Genomic DNA, 22,110 nt, shown 5'->3' on the forward strand with positions numbered 1-22,110 from the left:
GCTGAATCTCCTTCCTTTATATCTTTTGTCCCTGGTTTCTTTGAAATTCCTGACCTTTCATAAATGTGCACATTTTAATTGATGGCTTGACAAATCTTTATTAAATGCTAACTTTGAGCTAGGCATGGTGCTAGGGGATAGGGATTAAAAAAAAGGAAAAATAGTATTATTCTCAATGGACTTATATTACTTCATACCTCCCCTCCTACTTCCAAAAAAAAAAGAGTATTCTGCATAGTATTTACTTTGTGATAAGCTAAAGCACTGGTAAAAAGCATTGCCACTAGACAATGCATACACAACACTCAGTGGGACAACTTTTCTTTTTTTCAAGGACACCCAAAGACATTATCCAAACTGAGATTGTCATGATAAATGTTTGATTTCAAAGCTATAGCATGGAAGTGCCTTTTCTTCGACTCTCACAAAAAAAAAAAACCTAGGAATACATTTTATTGCCCTACTCCTACATAAAGCATTTCAAACTAAAAGCACACATTACTATAACATGAACCAAAAATCTGGATATTTAACTGAAACCTCAGTGATAACACATAATAAACAGGGCTTGGGAAAATGCACAAAAAGCTAATGATTTGCAAACTGTCCATCTGAGCAACCTATGAAGAGAATATTGGGTAACAATGAACTATTAGTTTCATTCCTCCACAAGCTCTACAACAGCAATTCTCAATATTTTTGGTCTCAGGAATGCTTAATACTTTTAGAAATTGAAGATCCCAAAGAACTTTTGTCTATATGAGTCATATTTATTTTTGTTGTTTAGTTGTTTGACTCTTCATGGCCTTATTTGTGGTTTTCTTTCCAAAGATTCTGGAGTGGTTTGCTATTTCTTTCTCTAGCTCATTTTACTGATGAGGAAACTGAGAAAAGGGGCTAAGTGTCTTGCCAGTGTCACTCAGCTAGCAAGTGTCTGAGGATGAATCTGAACTTAGTTCCTCCTAACTCTAAAACTGGCACTCTACCCAATATGTTACCTATTTATATTCATCATATTAAAAATGAAAATGACAAAATTTTAAATGCTTATTTATTAATGTAGATATTAAAAACAAATCCTTTATATTTACATAGATATTTTATAAAAATATTTTCTAAAGCAAATTAATAAAAATATAAGATTAGTTGTATTTTTTACAAATTCCTTTAATGTCTAGTTTAATAAGAGATAATTGGATTTTCCATATCTATTTCTGCATTCAATCTATTGTGTTATGTTGTTTTGATTGAAGTATATGAAGAAAATCTGAATGAGTTAGAAAAGGAAGGAGTATTTTAATAGACTTTTCAAATTATAGTGAATAATCTTTGATAATATACTAAAACTTGACAGGTATTAGTTTCTCAAATATTACAAGTGGAATTTGAAATTCTGTCAATTCTATTGCTTTATCTTGCACTTTGAATGGATCTTTACCCAAGTGTGTTTTTTTTTTACATCTTGCATTGGTCTTTTGGAAAGTATAAGTTTAATGAGTAATGCAAATTTATCAAATTTCATTATGTAATATCCATTTACATTCATTAAATCCTTCATTTATATCATCATCACCCATTAGTAAAAAAAATCTTAGAGATTATTATTTTAGAGCTACATTTTCAAAAATTCTAATTTTTGCTTGAAAGTTTTTATTTTATCACTGACAAATAAATTCTCTCAATTGTTTTCCTTGAAGTGACAGGATCACTTTTTTTTTGTAGGCTTTTGCAAGGCAAATGGGGTTAAGTGGCTTGCCCAAGGCCACACAGCTAGGTAATTATTAAGTGTCTGAGACCGGATTTGAACCCAGGTACTCCTGACTCCAGGGCCTGTGCTTTATCCACTGCACCACCTAGTCGCCCCTCACTTCTTTAATTTTGGAGAAATTATTCATAAAATATACAAATCTGAATAATTATTTTGTCAGTCAATCTTCCAAGTAAAAATGATGTTTCATGAAAAAGTGACTAATTCAGCCAGTAACTCAATCATATAACTACTTTTCCTCAAAACAGCTATAACTATAGTATGCAGTAAAAAGAACTTTATGTGTACTTCCTGTCTCATCTCACAGAATATTAAAAAGATATACTTTCACAAGTTGAGATTTAGTCCTTCATCAAAACCATAAAGTGAAACCAGCACCTAATAAATACTTATTGACTAATCAAAACAAAACCAGGCAACACTGGTGCATGGTGGTACAGAATTTGTTGTTCCTTAGTCATTTCTGTCATGTCCAGCTTTTCATGACCCCATTTCAGGTTTTCTTTTCAGATATATTAGAAGGGTTAGCCATTCCTTCTCAAGATCATTTTACAGATGAGAAAATTGAGGCAAACAGGGTTAAGTGACTGTCCTAAAGTGCTAGTAAATCTCTGAGGTCAGATTTGAACTAAGGAAAATGAGTCTTGCTGATTCCAGACTTACTGTACTACCTAGCCTTTCCATGGTGAAAAATACAATGGCTGTAAATAGTTGAGTATCAGTAGCTTGAATCATGCTTAGACACTAATAATTTTACCCTTTGCTTTTATACTTTCACCGTTAATGTTAACACAATTCCAAGATAAGCAAGAGGATTCAAAAAAGTTTCCAACACTGGATGTTTCAGCAACACTTCTATTTGCTGCCAATCATTCACATATGAGGTCTTCTTCGATCATTAGTTGTTGCTGATAGTGGACAAAAAGAAGTAAAAAAGCAAGTTAAGTCAAGCCTTTAGATTCATCCATTTCTAAGGTTCATTTCAATTATGAGATTTTTCTGGTCCTGGGACATGCTATAAAGGCAAACAACCAAACAAAAACCCATTCAAAAAATCTCTCTTCCTTTCCATAATTTGCTCCCCAAAATGAACCTCCAAAAGACAACTCTATAACAGATCTTTCTTGAATTCAGAGAATAAGGTTCAATTCCAAACTCTAATCCTTACTGTTATCTTTGACAAATTGCTCTACCTTTCAAAGTCTCATCAAGAAATCAATCAATCAATAAGATAAATCAATAACATCCTATACTTTCCTTGTCAGATTGTTGTGATAAAAAGCACTTGATAAACTCTTAAGTACTTTCCAAATGAAAGTTGCTAAGTCAACCTGAGATCCCTCAAAGGATTGTACTATATTACTTGAGATTAGTCATTTAATCAACATTTACTAAGAGCCTACTAATGTGTCAAGTGTTCTGCAGCTGCTGAGGGATAGAGACAAAATAGATATATTCTATGGTGGGTAGTGGGATGGGGGGGGTGGTGGCAGGCAACATGCCCGTATAAATTAGCTGAAAAATAGGTACCAAGTAAATGTAAGGGAATTTGGGGAATAGGACTGGGAGCTGAGGGAAAACAGTAGCAGTTGGGGAAAATCATGGAAAGCCTGGGGTGGCTAGGTGGCATAGTGGATAAAGCACCAACCTTGGAGTCAGGAGTACCTGGGTTCAAATCCAGTGTCAGACACTTAATAATTACCTAGCTGTGTGGCCTTGGGCAAGTCACTTAACTCCATTTGCCTTGCAAAAAACCTAAAAAAAAATCATGGAAAGCCTCTTGTACAAAGTGGCCCTTGAGAGTAGCTTTGAATAGAAGTGAAGGATTCAAAGAAACAGAAGTAAAGACATACAGAGATGGGAAATGGAAGATAATTTTGTGACCACAATAAGTAGTTCTTTTTCTGGGCTATAGGGATGTAAAGGGAAATAATGTGTAGAAAGTTTGGGAAGGCAAGATGTAGTTAGAATGTTTAAATCTTGAAATTCAAAACATGAGAAACTAGAGCTTCTTGATTAGGGGAGAAGCAAAGTGAGATCTGAGCTTTAGTAATATCATTTTGGCAACTACAGGAGGAAAGAGAGATTGTAGGCAGGAAAATCAACTAGGAAGTCAATACAGTACAGGCTGACAGTGATGAAGGCCTAGACTAAAATAATCTGGATGGGAGTGAAAAGAAGAGGAGATTCTGAGGTTACCAGAAGTGGAAACTGGCTACCCCTTGAAGAGTTTACATTATTTCATAATGTAAGGGCTTAGTTTAATATTGATATAGCACATACATAGTGAAGAAAGACAAGGTTTAATAGTCTTGTAAATTGAAGCAGAAGAGACTATTACCAAGTTGGGGATAGTGAGAATTATGGTAGGCTTCATGGAAGAAGCAGCAATTCATTTGCCCCTGGAAGAAAGATGGAGATTCAGAGAGGCAGAAGAGGAAAAATTACATTCACAAGCATTAGAAGTAGCTTGTGTAAATCCATGGAATTATAGTAATGGTTCATGCCCTAGTTTGACTGAACTGTAAAATGCATCAAGATAAATTACATGAAAAAGGATGAAAAGGTAAGTTGGAGTCATATTGTAAGGCTGAGGGGTTTGTATTTTATCCTAAAAGCAATAGGTAGTCTATGAAGCATTTGAGGATTTTTTTTTTTTGGTTTTTGGTAGCTTTATAAATAGAATGGAGAAAGGGGGAAGTAGAAGCTGAAAAAACCAACAGGAAATGATTGCAATAAGTTAAGGGAGAGGGGATGCTAGCTTGCTGGTGTGAAGGGAAAGAAAGGGGAAGATTTGGGTTATTGTACTTCACAACATATTGGATATAGGAGGTAAGGGAAAGATAAAAAGAAAAACTTGTGAGATTACCAACCTGAGTAAGGAAAAGATAGTGATTCCATCAAGAGGGAAATCTTGAAGAAGATAAGGTATACTGGGGGGGAGATCATGAGGTTCTTTTTGGACATATTGAATCTGAGTGCATAAATTTCGAGAGGAATATCCTGGAGAGAGTTAAAGGATACAATACATTTCCAGACAAGGTTGGAAATGTCCAAACTCTGTAATCCATTGGACTTTCTCTCTATCAAGATCTGGCTTGATTCATCAACAATCTTCTGAAATTGTGGCTGGTCATTATATTGATATGAGTTCCTAAGTCATTATTGTTTGTCTTTACAATATTTTTTGTTATTACTATATAGATTGTTCTGATTCTGCTCACCTCACTTTGTATCCAGGTTTCTATGAAACCATCCCCTTTCAAATTTGCTCTTTCTTGAGTCATACACTTCAACTACTAGTGTTCCCACCTTCCATTCTCCATTGTAGATTGTCTTGTCTTTATTCTCTATATATGCAGTGTATCTCAATAGACTATTAAGCTCCTTGGGGGCAGAGGAAGAGGAGAAAGAGAGGGGGAAGGGAAAAAAGGATGTAGAAGGAAAGGGAAGGGGAAGAGGGAGGTGGAAGAGGAGGAGGAGAAGGAAGAGGGGGAAGAAGAAAATGAGGAAGTGTAAGGAAAGAAGGAGAGAGAAAAGGGAAGGGAAGAAAAAAGAGTAGGAGAAAAAAATGACAAAGAAGAAGGAGGAGGAGGAGGAGAAGGACAAGTTCATACTATTTCAAAACATTAAAATAAAAATCTACCAAGTAAGTGGAATGTTTAGTTTATTTTCCATCAGGAGTCACCATTCACAGCCAGACATTTGCAATGCAGTCATAGGGTTATGACACAGTTTGAAGGCAAGCCAAGCTCAGTTAGTACAACTTCATCTTTGCAAGCACATTCTCTTTTAATTTCCTCATCCTTTGGCTCCTTTAACAATACAACTAAAAGTTTATAATTAAATGTGAATAAAACCTGTCAATGCAACTCATGCTTGAAATTTTTAACAAACAAGAGAGCCAAGAAATGAAAAAGAACGGTCTCTATAACTCTGTACCAGTCCTTTCTGCATGTGTTGCATTTGAAGGTCTAAGGCATCTGCTGTCTATTTAATCAGTGATGACTCAGATGTTAGCATGACAACTGGCTTACTGTTTTTCATCCAAACATTGAGGTTTTCAGTACTGGGTGCTCTTTGACTTTCAGTCTCTTCCCTGTATCTTTATGATTCTCCATAGTAAAATATTGTAGTTGAATGAGAGATAATATAATTTTCAGGCACTCAATAACTTTACCTTAAATCACTTTTCAGTGAACAATGAGACAAGGGAAATCTGTAATCCCAGAAGTGTGTGTTTTGCTTTAGACCAGGTGATATAATATCCTTTTCCTCTTCCTCAAATAATCTGTGATCCTAGTTTACATGAGATGGAGAGTGAGTGATAAAATTAAGATTGGATGCAGGAATTTTAATTGGCGAGGTCCCTGGAAACAGGCGCAGAGAAGCTGAAAATGTGTTTCCTGCAAGTCAAGAGGGTGCATAATGGAAATGGTGCAAGGGAGAAATGCGCCTCAGCTTAGATTCCAAATGCCTTGGTTCACTTATTATTCAGTATAAAAGTGTTCACTATAAACATATTCTTCAGTATAAAATCTTCATGCTGTATATGACTCAGGGTTAAAATTGCCTAGTCAGTAAGACCTTTTAAAAGGAGAAAATTATGGAAGGCATGATGCACTCCTTGCTGAGAGGTAGGAATAGAATGGAGATTACATTAGTCTTGGAATCCAGAAATGTGGGTCATTCTGATTCCATCAACCTTCATTGTGTGCTGGAGTCACAAGTTACTTCATTTCCCTAAGCCTTAGTTTCTTCATTGGTGAAATGGAGTTTATTACATTTGTCTAAAGAAAATAAACGGGGGGGGGGGGGGAATAGCTAGGTAGTGAAGTGGATAGTACAACGGCCCTAGAGTCAGGAGGGTTTTAGTTCAAATCCATTCTCAGACATTTACTAATTGTATGACCTTGGACAAGTCACTTAATCCTGATTGCCTCACATCCAGGCCCATCTCCAGTCATCCTGTTTTATATCTGGTCACTGGACTGGCACCCCCTTACTCAAATCTAATTCATGTGCATGTCATGGCATCACCTCCCTAATAACCTGGTCTTCTTTGGGAATGAAGGACAAACATCAATATGCTAATTAGCTTCTCAGTGCTCTCTGGCAACTCTCCTAAGAGTGTACTTTCTAGACAAGCTGATAACCTGCATTATAGCAAGAAATTTCTACTGCAAAGACTTCTTAAATCAATGAAACCACAGATCCTGTCCAACCCACTCCTTTGCCTTCCATCAAAAAAAAAAATCTGTCCCTACTATATAGAGTTCTTATGAAGCCTAAATAAAGTGAGTGAAGGTATTAGAAAAAAAGTATAAAGCTTTGTATATATATTTAGCTAATAAGATTATATGGTGCACAGAGTACTGACTCTGGAGTCAGTATCTCTGGGTTCAGAACCCATCTCTGTTACTTACTAACTGTAGGATCTTAGATAGCCTACAACCTTTGGGTCCAAATATTCTCAGCTATAAAATGATAGAGATGGAGTAGCTGTTCTCTAAGTTTCCTTCCAGTTTTCCTCATTAGATCACGTAATACATGCTGGCTGTGCAAATAGGAAAACTTATGCATTTATTTTCTCTTTTTCATTTTTGGTTTTTGTAGGGCACTAGGATTAAGAGACTTACCCAAGGTCACACAACTAGTAAGTGTAAAGTATCCAAGGCTGGATTTGAAATCAGGTCTTCCTGACTCTAAGGCTGGTCCTCTATCCATTGTACCACCCAGCTGCCCACCCCTATTTATTTTCAATCTTAAGCATACAACCTATATATAAAAAAGTTGCTTATTCAACTCACTTTCCATTTTTATATGAGCATTACTACTATGGACTTCTTAGTTTGAGAATATAATATTTCAAGGACAATTTTTTTAGTCAAACTTTATTTTGTTAAATTATCAAATATTCTTCAAGTTTCTCAAGGAATTTGTGGCAATCTGACAACAATTCAAAGTTCCTAATTTTCAGTAATCCAGTAATTTCTGAACAACAAAGTCACTTGTTTGGCCCCATAAATTTATACAGGTAAAGATTTCATTTGTAGGTGTGACAAATACCTACATATACCATTTGAAATTTTAAAGTTACTTCCTGTTCCTTAGATTAACAAGACTTATCATTTCCCCTAAGGAATACTTAATTATGGAGTATCACAAGCTAGCCATAAATGTAGCCTGTTCATTTATTCATTCAAGTATTTATTCTTTGGCCACTGCATAGTGATCAGAAATGGCTCTTATGAAGAGATTATGTAGTAATTTGCAGATAACTTTTGTCTTGAAAAGATTTGTGCTGAGTTAACCAGTTATAATTCAGTGCTTACAACATTAGTAAAAGTAAAGTATTTCAAAAGTGTGATTCATGCTAGCTTCTAGGCAAATGGCACTCTACCCAGGCTCAACAAATCCCAAACAAAAGTACATTTTATTCTTTCTGCTCACTTACTATATTAAATGAAACCATCATGATACTTAAAAAAGAAGTCTAACCCCAAACAAAGTGGTTCAAGGACACTAGCAGTTAAGCAAAAAAGACTGTTCCAAATTGCTAATAAGGGAAAGGAAAGTAAAACAACATTGAGATTTCATATGTTCCAAAATGGCAGATGATAGATAATGAGTAGAAACTGGACTTGTGATTTTATTGTTGTTTTTTTGGCAAAGATACTGGATGGATTTGCCATTTCTTTTTTCAGTTCATTTTATAAAAGAGGAATCTGAGGCAAACAGAGTAAAGTAACTTGATCAGTGTCATACATTTAGTGTCTAAGTTAGATTTGAACCCAGGTCTTCCTGACTCTAGGTGATGCTCTGGTCACTGTACAATGACCTTCCCTTTTTTTATTGATATAAATAAGTCCTAGGTGATCCCCTCTACTAATGTACATCAGTACCTGTTCTACAGCTTTTAGTCTTAGAGAGTTACCTAGAACATTAAGTTTCAGGGATTAGCCAGGATCTCATAACCATTTGGTTTGAATCTAGTTTTTCCTGATTTGGAGGTCAACTTTCTATCCATGTTGAAATATTGCCTGTCTAAGGTAAAGATGACAAAGATAGAATAGTTCATATTGGAGGAGCTATAGGAAGATAGGCACACTAATACATTATTGGTAGAGTTATAAATGATTCAAATATTAAAAATAGTTTTAAATTATACAAAAACATTCACTTAACTATTCATATCTTTTCACTTCTGTTGATTATACATCCCAAGGATGTAAAAAAAGATAAAAATAAAATGTACCTAGATATTAATCAACACTTTTTGTGGTAGTTAAATAATAGAAACAAATGCATGCTCATTGGTTGAAAAATGGATAAACAAATTATGGAAAATAAACAATAGACTATCATTGTCATGTAAAAATGAATGAAGATTTTGAAATAAACTATAGAAACATGGATATGAAATCTCAGAATGAAGGAAGCATAAGTAGAAGAAAAGCATACACAAATAAAGAACAAAAACAAAAACAAAAACAAAATTATAATAATCAATCTTGACCAAGAAGAAGAAATATGGAACTAACTGCCTCCTTTGCAGTGGGGGTGGATCACAGGTATAGAATGCTGCATTTACAATCAGGCACAGTCATTGCTAGTTTTATCTAATTGATTTTCTTGGTTGCAAAAACAGACTCATTTGGGGTTGAGGGAAAACAATATCAGGGAATAAAAGGTGACAAATGTCTGCTTTATTAGATTTTTTTAAATATCTAAATATCTAATAATTCCAAATTGGAACAATTCACAGATAGCCTGCATATTTTTTAAATTTTTATTGGATACTCTCCTCCCTGAATTTTTGTGCTTACATTTCTATTAATCTTGTTTTCAGTAACATCCCTATGTCCCTGCCATGTTTGGGGATATCTCAAAGTGTGGTCTTGATCCCTCTTTTTCTCTCTTTCCTCCTTCTTCCTTTCCCTTTTTCTCTGGCTATCTCCTCCTCCTCCACTTATCTGTTCTTTTCAGCTACTATAGCTTCATCCCCATGCTTATACAGATGACTCCAGTATCTACATATCTAGCAATAATGTCTCTTTAATCCATTAGTCCCATATCACCAAATACCTGCTAGATCTCAATCAGGATGTAGATAGGTTCCTCACCTTTGGATGGTTGAAACAGATTCCATATTGCTTTCCTAGACTCTGGCTTTTCCCTCCTCCAAATTCATCTTTCACATAATTGTCTAAGTGGTGTTGTTAAAGTGCTTCATCATGCTCGCTCAAGAAGTTTTAGTGACTTCTCTTTGCCTGGGGGATTAAATACAAATTCCTCTGCTTGATATTTACAGTCTTTCACTATTAGACTCTTACCTATCTCTCTAGGCTGATTATAGAGTTTAAAACTTGAATGACTGGAAAGAAAGTGCTACTCAACAAAATTAAGCAAAGAGGAAAAATTTAAAGAAATACAAGAAGATAGATGAAGTGATTAGACATGGACAAAATAAAATAAAAAGAACAATACACACAATTGCAGTTATACAAATGAGGCTAAAAAAAGCTAGTGAAGTATAAGGCTATATGTCTGATCAGTTATAAACATTCTTAATGTTTAACTATTTTCAGAGATTGTACATTGTGAAAAATTCAAATGGTAACACTTCAGGGTCCCAGAAAACCTCTAAGACTATAAATGGCAGAAGAGAAGCTGTTAGCATTGGTAATAAGAATTTTCTCATCAGAAATTCCATATATCAATGCAATTACAGATGAAGATGAAAAAAATTGATTGGTTGGAAGTTGTGGATTTATTTGATGTGTTTATTTTTCTCTGCCAGGCAGCATTAGAATGCTTGGTTACCCTTTTGGTAAAATGAGTACAATTATAATACATTTACTGTCCACCTTACAATATAGGATAGTATTTTATAAATTTTAAATCAATCTACAAATATATTTTTATTTCTATAGCCACTATAATATTTCTATACAATAGAGTCATACTAGAAAGCTATTTTCAGGTTCCCATAGCATAGGCCCTGAGAATAAAAAGCATCATGATGCTAATTTAAGCTTATAGCTCATTCCATAGTCTTGATCTCTTAGAAATTAAAATGAGTATCTATTCTATTTTCATACAAAATACTAAAATAGTAATTGCTAATAAATTCTTTCTTGCCTGTGAAAAAAAGAAGTATCATCTGTACATCCTGGAATAGGGAAGTAAAAAAGAAAAATTTCATTTTGTCTCTCCCCTTCTTTCCCTTTTCTCCTTAGAAATTCCACTGTCACTGTCACACTGGGATTTGCTGCTATGCCATTAGTCTCAACCTGTCTTTATCTCACTGAGCTATTTGAAGATATGAAACAGCATCAAGAGAGGGTAGAAAACCCCCAGAGTCCATGGTCTTCTATAGTACAGCACATGAAATTACCACTGGCAACCCTAATCAACAACTACAATTAAGCTTAATTATAAATTACAAGTATCTAATTTAGGAAGACCTTTGCTTTATAAATTGTAGTTGTTACTAACTCAGCTACTTGAAATAATCCCAGGGCTGGAAAAATGCATTCTCCAAGTCATTAGAAGTGGCTGAATTTTCCTCTGGGGTATCTGGCAGAAAAGAATATAATTGGGCAACTCTGCCTTCCCTTCCCTCAACATCCCCATATCACAAATAGAATAGTAGAAAAGAAAGAATTATCACTTGGAAGTCAGGACAGGTCTAATGATTCACAACAGTGGTCCATTGGAGTCATTTGGAGTAGAACTGAAAGACTTCCCTCACTCCTATACCCACCTTCAACTCTAACCTCTCTCTTGCCCCACCCCCCAGAAAAAATCCTAAAGATAGCAACCTCTAAAAATCTGGCTTAGAATTTCATTTATTTTAATCATTAGTCTCTCCCAAGCATCTGTTTTGAAATGCAAACACTCCTGAGAGGGTTATGAGACTAATATTGGTGAACCAGATGTGACCTTTCTTACTAAATAAATTTGGGTTCTGGGAACTCAAAAGGAAAGGTAGATGGAAAGGAGAAATGTCAGGAAAAAAAGACAATTTTACAATTCCAGGGTTAAGAGAAAAACCTGGGCTTCAGTTTTCTTTGCATGAATGCTCCCATATGTTTTCTGAACAGTTCCACCTTCTATGGAGACAAATTTTAAAAGGCACTTTTGCTACTTTACCACCAGGTGGCTATGATACCTTTTTTTTTTTAACTAGGAACACTCATGCTTACACTGACAATTTGTACTCCATGCACTAGGTAGTCCCACCTCTATTTGAATTTCTTCTATTTCAAAAATAAATCAATGATCATTTGTGATATTCTTTGTTTTGTGCTAGATACCAAAAGGGTAACTGCAGAAACAAAAACATCAATGATAAAGTTCCATCCTTAAAGGAGATTATATGCATTAGGAGAGACAAAGCATGAACTTAAAATAAGTTTATGTAAAAAAGGAAACAAAAGATTATATTTTGAGGGAGACATTTGCCCTTTTTGAAGGGGGAAGCATTTGAACTGAGATTTGAAATATCCTAGAGATTCCAAGAGGAAAAGGTACTAAGGGAGGCTGCTGCAGTCATGGGGACAAGTTATACAAAGTCACCGTAGGAGAAAATTCCATATGTGAGCAACAGCATAAAAAATCAGTTTGCGAAGGGAAGTAACATATAATAATGAGAACAATAGATTACAACAAAGTGATGACAGGCTATCCAATTCAATGAATACTAGTCATATAACTGGCATAATGGAGTTGGTTCCTTAAAGAAACAAACATACATGTCAGAAGGTTGCATGTAGTGTTTTGACTCAGCATAGAATCAATAAGTTTATTCAGCATAAAATCCCAGAAGTTTCCTCTTCTGAGATTTCCCTATTCCAGGGAAATCATAGGTCTAGTCCCTGTACATATAAAATCAATAAGGATTTAATCATACCTAACAACCAAAGGACACAATGCATGATTTTTAAAAAAATATAAAATAACTAAAAGAAGCAATGAGTTCACATTACAAGTCACTCCACCTCACCCCCAAATATAATTGATCTGGCTCCTTGTGTCCTAAGCAATATACAGTTTCAATTAAACTCTGAAGAAACCAAAAAAAAAATGCAGTTTCCCAGTTTCCATAGTATGCTCAATACATACTTCTCATAGGGATATAGATACAGAAATTCTACAGTCAGGATCTTGGCTTACTTATGGCACAAGAGAATGGAATGAGAGATCCTGCATTAAGTGGAACTCAGTAGGGCAGCTGAGTGGTACAAAGATTAGAACCCTGGACCTGGTGTCAGAAAAACTCATCTTCCTGAGTTCAAATATGTCTTCAGACACTGTCTAGCTACATGACTCTGGCTAAGTCACATAACCTCATTTGTCTCAGTTTCCTCTTCTGTAAAATAAACTAGAGAAGAAAACGGCAAGTCATTCTAGTATCTTTGCCAAGAAAACCCCAATACGGTTCATGACTGAACAATAAAAGGTTCATTACGTCCCTGTCTTGGTGATGTAGTTATTGGCAGGGATCTCTTTTTTTTTAGGTTTTTTTTTTTTGCAAGGCAAATGGGGTTAAGTGGCTTGCCCAAGGCCACACAGCTAGGTAATTATTAAGTGTCTGAGACCGGATTTGAACCCAGGTACTCCTGACTCCAAGGCCGGTGCTTTATCCACTATGCCACCTAGCCACCCCTGGCAGGGATCCTTTGATCTAAAATTTTGTTGACTGCAATCTGGCCAAGTTCCTTATTCCATTGCATGGGACAATGGATTATTATAGGTGAACTTTCATTTTATCTTATCAGAACCAAGGTTTTACTTAACTTCCAGGTCATTTCCAAACCATTCTGCCATACCAACTTCCCTTCATATGTTATCTTTCCCTATTAGAAATTAAGTTCCTTAGAAGAAGGACCTATCCTGTTTGCTTGTACTTGTATCTTCCTTTTAAAATAGTGCCTGGTATAAATGAAATACTTAAAAATGGTCTTTTCATTTATCCATCCATTCATTTATCTGATTACAGTTAACCCATCAATTACATCAATTATAGGAGGAATGTATTCAGTAGCCAGTGTTTGTTACTTGGACCTTAACCATCACTCTTAGCAGTCACTAAACTACATTTTTCTCTCTCCCTCTCCCTCTCCCTCTGACTCTGATCACCTCCTATCTTTGTTCCAATTACCTTTTTTTGAGGTTTTTTCCCCAAGGCATTGGGGTTAAGTGGCTTGCCCAAGGCCACACAGCTAGGTAATTATTAAGTGTCTGAGGCTGGATTTGAACTCAGGTACTCCTGACTCCAGGGCCGGTGCTCTATCCACTGTACCACCTAGTTGCACCACCCCTGAATTACTCTTATAAGGGAAGGGTTGGGGTGGGTAGCTTGAGAACCAGAAATTCTATGAAAAAACTTCTCCCAGCTATGTTCTATGGTTGTGCATTGTAGAATTCTATAATTTCTGTTGGGCATTAGTAGATTGCAGCAGTTACGATTTATGCTCATAAACAAAAGGAATATCATTGAGCAAATATGGATGATCAGAAACAAGTCATGTGTTAAGAATAAAGCATAAGGGGGCAGCTAAGTGGCACAGTGGATAAAGCACCAGCCCTGAAGACAGGAGAGCCTGAGTTCAAATCTGCACTCAATCACTTAATAATTGCCTAACTGTGTGACTGTGGGCAAGTCACTTGCCCCCATTGCTTTCAATAAATAAAAAAAGAATAAAGCATAAGAAAAAGCAGGTAGAATATTTCATTAGTACTCATGATATGTAAAAAAGATCTGGAGGAAAGGCTCTAGCAACTTGGAAAGCTTCTCTTTGGAGAAAACCATGTTCCATGGGGAGAAGGTATAAATGGACACAATTTCTACCATCCCTGAGACCAAAGATTTTTTTAAATGTATGAAAAGAGAAAAGCGACATTATGACAGCAGCAAAGGAAGAGAAATAGAATTTTGAATTCCCTTTTTCTTATCTGTAAAATAAATTGTATGACATGATCTTGTTCTCCCTGTAAGATTCAACATTTAGCCTCTTTGGGGACAGGGGGGTCTAGACTTGTGATTTTTATGAGTATGTAAAACTCTGATATAGGAACTGTTTCCGCTGATAAAGCTGGCAGCTCTTAGTTTTAGAGAACTGCCCAGGATATCATGAGATGAAGTGATTTGTTTCTATTTACTCTTCTAGTATGGGTCTAGTATGGGACTTGACCCAGGACTTGATTCCAAGGCCAGGATTATAGGTAGTACCTCAGGATTTCTCTCAGTAAATATTTTCTAAAAGTCAAAGACAGGTAAGGAACCTCACTGATCTCTATATGGAAAAACAAAGAATATAATATAGGTAGGTCTTCCCTCATGGAATTTAAGAATCTATAGCTCTAGCCCGGCATGGCTTAAGACTGTAAGCTCTACTTCTAAGGATACTGAATCTAACGAATCTCTTGAGCTTTAGAGTTGTCATTATCAGTGGACTAGACTCATGGGGTGTCAAATTATGTTCAACATTAATTAACCTATAAACATCCTCCACCCCTCATGTTAGACCTCTAGGTTTGCCTAAAATGGAGCAAACCATGCCAAATCAGAAAAAAAGGCAGGCCAAATCTACTCTGTCATCAGAATAGGACCAGGTCTATGAATGATCTCTGCACTTCTGGACAACATTGAGCAGACTTGGTTTTTGTTTTGTTTTGTTTTCCATATTGCTATGATGATGTAGGAAACAGAAGACATCATTAAAAACTTATTTTTAAATAAGAATCTATTCCTCATATCTTATTAAGGGGAATCCATTTTAAATTAACTTAGCAGTACCAATTTAGCAGAGTAATTAGGTGGGTGGTTAGAGACCTAGATTGAAGTCAATGACATCACTGAGTCAGTGTCACTGAGATTAGAGGAAAAGATGGCCTTGTTAGTCAGGGAAGACTTGAATTCAAGACTTGACCCTCAAACATATTAGTTTGTGTTACCATGGGCAAGTCATTCAAACTTTCAAAGCCCTAAACAATTCTGTAAGACTATAAAAATTAAAAAGTAGTTGCTTATCTATTTTCTATGAAGGAGTTTCTAGACTTGAAATTCCCTATCCTGATGAAATTGCAAATCTGAACTTAAAAAAATAGACATACAAAAAACTATTGAAATAATATGTAGTAATCTATATAATTATTTGCATTATATTTATATGATTATGATAAAAAATTATATTTTTAATAAGGTCATCCTGTTCCAATATCACTGACCTCATGAGTTACTCATAGTCCACAAATTATAAGTAGCTGGATGGGATAGAATTGCTTTGGTGTGGGCTCTGATCCTTTGGCCCCCATAGCATCAGGAGTTCCTGCTGCTTTCCATATGGTGTATCAGTATGGTGTATCAATCTGTAAGGGAAACAGAAAGATTGTAGAATGAGATGTTTAGCAGGAAAATAGGTCCCATACTTCACTAGGAATTATTGATTACTTAAGTCTTCAGAAAGGCAGGTTTGACATACATAATAAAATTTTACATCTGCAAGGGTCTTGTCTCATTTCACAGAGAAAAATGAAGTTACAAGGAGGTTTATCTTTCTTGCTCAAGTTAACATAGCTAGTTAGTAGCAGAGTTGAAATTGGAGTCTCCTACTTTCTAATCCAATTTTTTACCTTAATACCATGTTTATTGACAGGAAGTGGTATGTACAGCCAGTCAATCCATCAATACAGACTGCCTTCAAGTTAAGGGAACTAATCAACCATTAGACATTTTGATCTACAGGTAGCAGGAAGAGGCTCCCATAGACTCCTGATAGCTATCTTGGGTTGACTGTACTCTAAAACTTAGCACCAATATAAAGTCAGTGCCAGTTTTCTGGTGCCTTAAGGCTGCTCTGGATCTCCTTGCAGTGATTAATAGAAGGAATCTTGATTTCCTTTTGGTCTAGACCCTGGGCTCGCTTTCTAAAGATTCCAACAATTAAAAAAAAAGATTTGTAGTTTTTATATTATATAGTACTTTTATTTCCAAAAAACTATGACCCTGCCCTTTGACAAAGTCATCCTTTGTAACAAAGAAAGCAAAAAAAAATTGTTTTGCAAGTCTATCAGTGATTATCTTAAAAGGAATTCAAAGTCATTTGTATTAGAGTTAAAGTTTAAAACTGCAAGCCAAATAAATATATAATCTATACTTATTTTAAAAATTGTCACTATTCTGATTTTGTTTTTAACAAGGTAATGGAGTTAAATGACTTGCCCAAGATCACACAGCTAGTAAGTATCAACAATCTGAGGCCAGATTTTAACTCAGGTCTCTCTTTACTCCAGGGTCAATGCTCTACCCACTGTGCCACTTAGTTGCACCCAATTTTTGCAATTCTGCAACTTAATCCCTGACTTAGACAGGCCACTTGGGAATATAGAATAATAGATTTAGGGCTGAGAGGGACCTCAGAGATTTAGCTCAACTCTTTTATTTAATAGATGAGGCTCAGTTAATAAACATTTATTGTATTCCACTGCTATGAGGTAGGCACTGCTAAGCATTAGTGATACAAAGAAAAAGAAAAACTTCTCAACGGCAGAGACAATATGAAAAGATATGAAAAAAAGTACAAACATGGCTATATACAGGATAAATTTGACATAATCATCAAAGAGAAGGCTCTAGAATTAAGGGGGATTGGGAAAGGTTTTCTGTAGAAGGTGGGATTTTGCCTGTACTTGAAGGAAGCCACTGAAGCCAGGAGGCAGAGATGAAAAGGAAAATCATTCTAAGGAGCATGGGGTCAGCAGGTGAAAATGCAAGGAAATAGTGGGTCTTATCAGAAGAACAGCAAGGGGACTACTGTCACAAGATCTCAGCAGAGTACTTATCTAAGGTCTGACAGATATTAAATGAAGAATCAGGATTCAAACCTAGGATCTCCTGATTTTGGAGTAATTTCCATTAAATCACAATTAATTTCTGCTTCAATTTCTCATCTGAAGAAAGAGGGTTATAGATGAACTTAGCCCTCAAGTCCTTTCCAGTTTTTTTTTGGTTAATGTCAGACTCTTTGTGAACCCCAAGAAAGTTTAATAAGTATTATTAAACTATATTCCTGGTAAAAAGTCTTATTTCTTTCTTAAAGAATTATAGTATGATATACTTATTAAGCTTCCTCACCTCATCTGGTATTTTTTTGGCAAAGATACTAGAGTAGTTTGTCATTTCTTTCTCCATCTTATTTTATAGATAGGGAAACTGAGGTTAAACAGGATTACATGACTTTCCCAGGGTGTCTGAGCAGGCATTTGTATTCAGGTTTTCCTGACTTCAAGCCTTGTACTCTATCCTCTGAGCCAACTAAGTTGACCCTTCCAGAACTAAGACTATAATATTATTGGAGTTTAATTTTACAATGTACTTTATAAATGAACAACTATTCTACACATGGATGTGGCTTAAGTGGAAAAAAAATGCCAGAGGAGATATGGGTAGGTCACTTAGCTTTAATGTGCCGCAGTTTTCTCATCTGTAAAAGTATGGGACTGGACTTTGAAATTACTTCCAATCCTATAACATATAACAGTGAGACAAGATGATTTCTACAGGCTCTGTCAGAAGAAAAGTTTTGTAAGAGTACTTAGCAGAATTCCTATATTAATAGGCAGTGTTTGTGTATACTTATCTTACTCACTCTGCCCCCTTCCAATTCTATAATTCATGAAATACTTATATACAATATAGTATATATACAGAATACTGCTAGGTGACTCCATAGGGACAGAGTGCTGGAACTAGAGGCAGGAAGACCTAAGTTCAAATTTGTCTTTAGATGCTTATTATTTATTGTGATCCTGGGTAAGTCATTTAACTTTTATCTACCTCAATTTACTCATCTGTAAAATGAGGCTAATAATAGAATGTCTTCCAAAGTTATAATGAGATAATGTTTTTAAAGTGTTTTACAAATCTTGAAGTGCTATATAATGCTGGCTATTATATCTACACAATCATACTGGATCATATTCATAAACATGAGCAGGAATAAATGATTGAATCATTATTTAATTAATACTTATATATAATAGGTAGTGTGGACATATTAGAGAAAACAGTGAGCTGTACATTAGAAGCTTGGGATTCTAGGCCAGAGGACTCTGATATTACATTTGTGTCCTTAAGTATTAGTGTCCTCTCTGCAATATGATTTAGGTTTGACTATCTAATTTCCCCATCTAAAAGTTCTATGATTCTAAAAAAAAAAAATGAGAATAAAACCCTTTCTTATGATGGAACAACAACATCATAACAAAGAGTTTCATTCTAGTTTTTAAAAAGGTCACCTAACCACACAATTGGTATTCTTCTGGGGTATTTTAAATTTTGTATTGAGCTATTCTTTAAAAAAAAATCTAATAAATGTCTTGGGCAAATTATAAACAGCTTTACAAAATAAAATAAATGAAATATCATTAATTTAAGCCATTAAAAAGATTTGCTTTTTAATTATGCTTTTAAAAACTGTCAAAGTAAGTGAACAGCCTCATTATTTCAAACATCATGTTGTATGACTCTAGAGGATTCCTCTGACAATCCTTCACAAAAATTAACTTGTAACAATGAACCTTGAGGAGAAAAATCGAAAACAACCTTTAAAAAATCAGATGAGTCTCAGAACTAAAGTTTTAAAAAATTCTTTAATGGCTTTTAATGTCAGAGCCAAGTGTATTTCTTGCAATTGTCAGTTTTCCAAAGTATAAAACCAATTTTTTCCCCTATTAATGCGATTAGGTAAACTTTTAGCTTTAATTTGGTTGCCACCTGCTGGTTGAAACACAAAAGGTTCTATTATGTAGCAAAATTTCTCTGACTCACAAAGAACAAAAGTAATCTAACTTGATTTCATGAGCAAAAATGCTAGCACCATCATGTTACTTCCTACTCCTTTTCTCATTAAGCAGGAAAGATTAAGCCAATTTCACAAAAAATCTGAATCACAGTTAGACACAGCATATGATCATACAGCTATTCACACCATATTCCATCTGGGGAGCTTGGGTAGAGAACTAATAAGATAATGATTGTAAAATATAAAGAGAATGATATTATAAATGTGGATTATTAAATTTCCTTCTTTTTTTATTTCCATCTCCATACCATACTGTTTTTACTCTAGCCATCAACCTCCATTTTTTAAAAATTTCTACTTGGGGTTCCTGATCCTTGGACTTTATCCTTGGGACTTCTGGCTCTGCTAGGTTTATTTTGCCCAGAACCAGGTCTCCTTACCACTTCCATGTCATCCAGACACTACTCCCATTTCTTACTTTTCAGCTGTCCAACTTGTTATCTCCCCCCAGTAAGATATAAACTACTTAAGGGCCTTATTTGCTCCATATTACTATTCCTGATGTTTAGCATATAGTAAGTACTAAATAAATTCTGTCTGTAACAATAGATAGTATTTACATGGCACTTTAAGATTTTTAAAGCAATTTATATGCTACCTCATCTGAACCTTGTGAGGTAGATGTCATTATTTACCCCCATTTTAAAGATGAAGAAACTAAAGCACAGAGAAATTAAGAGACTTGCCCCAAGGTCACATTACTAGTGTTTATCTAAGGCAGAATTCAAACTCAGATCTTTCTGATTCCAAGTTATGCCCTTTCTCCTCTGTGTCACCTGTCATTTACCTGTCTGTCTGCCTGCTTCTGTCAGTGGGGAAATAGTAAAACGTAGATTCAGAATGAGATATATAGATTGGGGATTGTATTGCTATCATGTGCTTTGTTACAAAGGAAGATTCTCAGGGCAGAAAGCAGTTGTGGGCAACTAAGTTTGCACAAGGCATTTAGAAAGATTAAGATGAAGAGCCATGGACATTGATGAAACTATAACTATCTGGTTGTGTAGCAAGGGAAACAATGTCCAGGTAATTTTTTTAGACAGGAAACATTTTCCTGGGAGATTTTGAGAATTTAGTACTGTTTTGGGCAAGAATGTGGGACAGCAAAGTTGTAGATGACAATTTTAGACCTCTCCAGGTGCACCCTACTTAACCTTGAAACAATTCATGTAAAGCATGCTTTTGTTTTTTGTTTTTGTTTTTAAATGGTGCAATGGGGAGAGTTGGTTCATAGCAACAGTGTTGTGAAATGAGAGAATAGAATATACAGCCAAACAGCCAAAATTCATACGGTAGAAAAATTAAAATAGGGCTGGTCTGTTTTGATTATCCAATAGATCCAATGTGTGTAGAAACATTAGCTCTTTTAGGGAGTTATAGAAGTCCAACCTAATGCTAGACTTATACAATAAATCAAAAGAATCCCTGAGGATTACTGTTACTAATGTATAAAATAAGGATTAGCTTTGGTTGGGACCATAGAGATCATTTACAAGTCAGGAAATAAATAAAGGAAATAAATAAATAAAGGTGATATTGTCTAAGGTGATATTGGCAGTAAGTAAATAATCAAAAATCCAAACTAGAATCCTCTGATTCCAAATCCAGTTGTCTTCCCATATTTTGGAGATTTATAGCTCAGAGATAATAAGTAAACAATTCAGCAACATCTTGTAAGGATGAGGAAATGGATCTTTTTCCTCTCTAGGACTTCCTTAAATCACCATTTCAGATCAAATTAAATAGATAATTTTGTTTCCTTTAAAAAAAATTCTCCAAGATGAATATGGTAATGGAAAACAGCTTAATGGAATAAGCATTGGTTTGGAAGTCAGAAGACCTGGGTTTGAATCCTTTACTATATACATTTTATATTGGGGCTTTGAAAGATCAGGAAGCACACAAAAATCAAGCAAGGTCAGACCTTGAAATTCTTTGAATTGGTATACAATGGTCTTTGACACAGTCCAGAGTGTGAGTTCATCTATCACTGCATTGCCAAACTTCAATGGAGGGCAGGGCCCAAGTGTCCATTTTCAAAGGCCAGGTTTATGTCTTGGACCAAGAGTCTCCCGTTATTGTACAATGAAGAGTCAACATGCGGGTGCATATAAGTTCCTCTGCTGCCACTGGTTTCATCAGCACTAGCCTTCTAAGACTAAAGGAATATCATTGTTTGCAGAGGAAAGTTATCACCAAATAGACTAGACACCCATCAATAGTGTGGAACAACTCTCCCTGCCAATTTCCATAAGTAATGGCATTGAAAGTCATGGTATTTTGTCACTCTCTTCTGAGCTACAGCTCAGATAAAGTGTGTTTCATGTTCTTGTAGCAAATAGAAGTGGTCAAAAAGGAATGGGAGGAGTATGGAGTAGAAATTGCAACAACAACAGCAACAACTAAGGCTAGTTTTGGGGGAAAGCAAATTATTTTGTTCAGAACCTCAGATGCTTAAATAACACATAG

At 35.3% G+C, this 22,110-nt stretch overlaps 1 protein-coding gene across 1 annotated transcript in view; it reads right to left on the minus strand.

The window, feature by feature from the left end:
• Window positions 1-22,110, minus strand: part of ARHGAP18 (Rho GTPase activating protein 18) — a 222,350-nt gene that overhangs the window by 158,889 nt on the left and 41,351 nt on the right. The window contains exon 2 of the mRNA XM_074187562.1: window positions 16,007-16,147. Within this exon, the coding sequence (XP_074043663.1) occupies window positions 16,007-16,011 (5 nt within the window). The 5' untranslated portion in view covers window positions 16,012-16,147. The remainder of the gene's footprint in view (window positions 1-16,006; window positions 16,148-22,110) is intronic.

This window comes from Macrotis lagotis, chromosome 5, assembly GCF_037893015.1.
Source record: "Macrotis lagotis isolate mMagLag1 chromosome 5, bilby.v1.9.chrom.fasta, whole genome shotgun sequence".
Taxonomy (NCBI): Eukaryota; Metazoa; Chordata; class Mammalia; order Peramelemorphia; family Peramelidae; genus Macrotis; species Macrotis lagotis.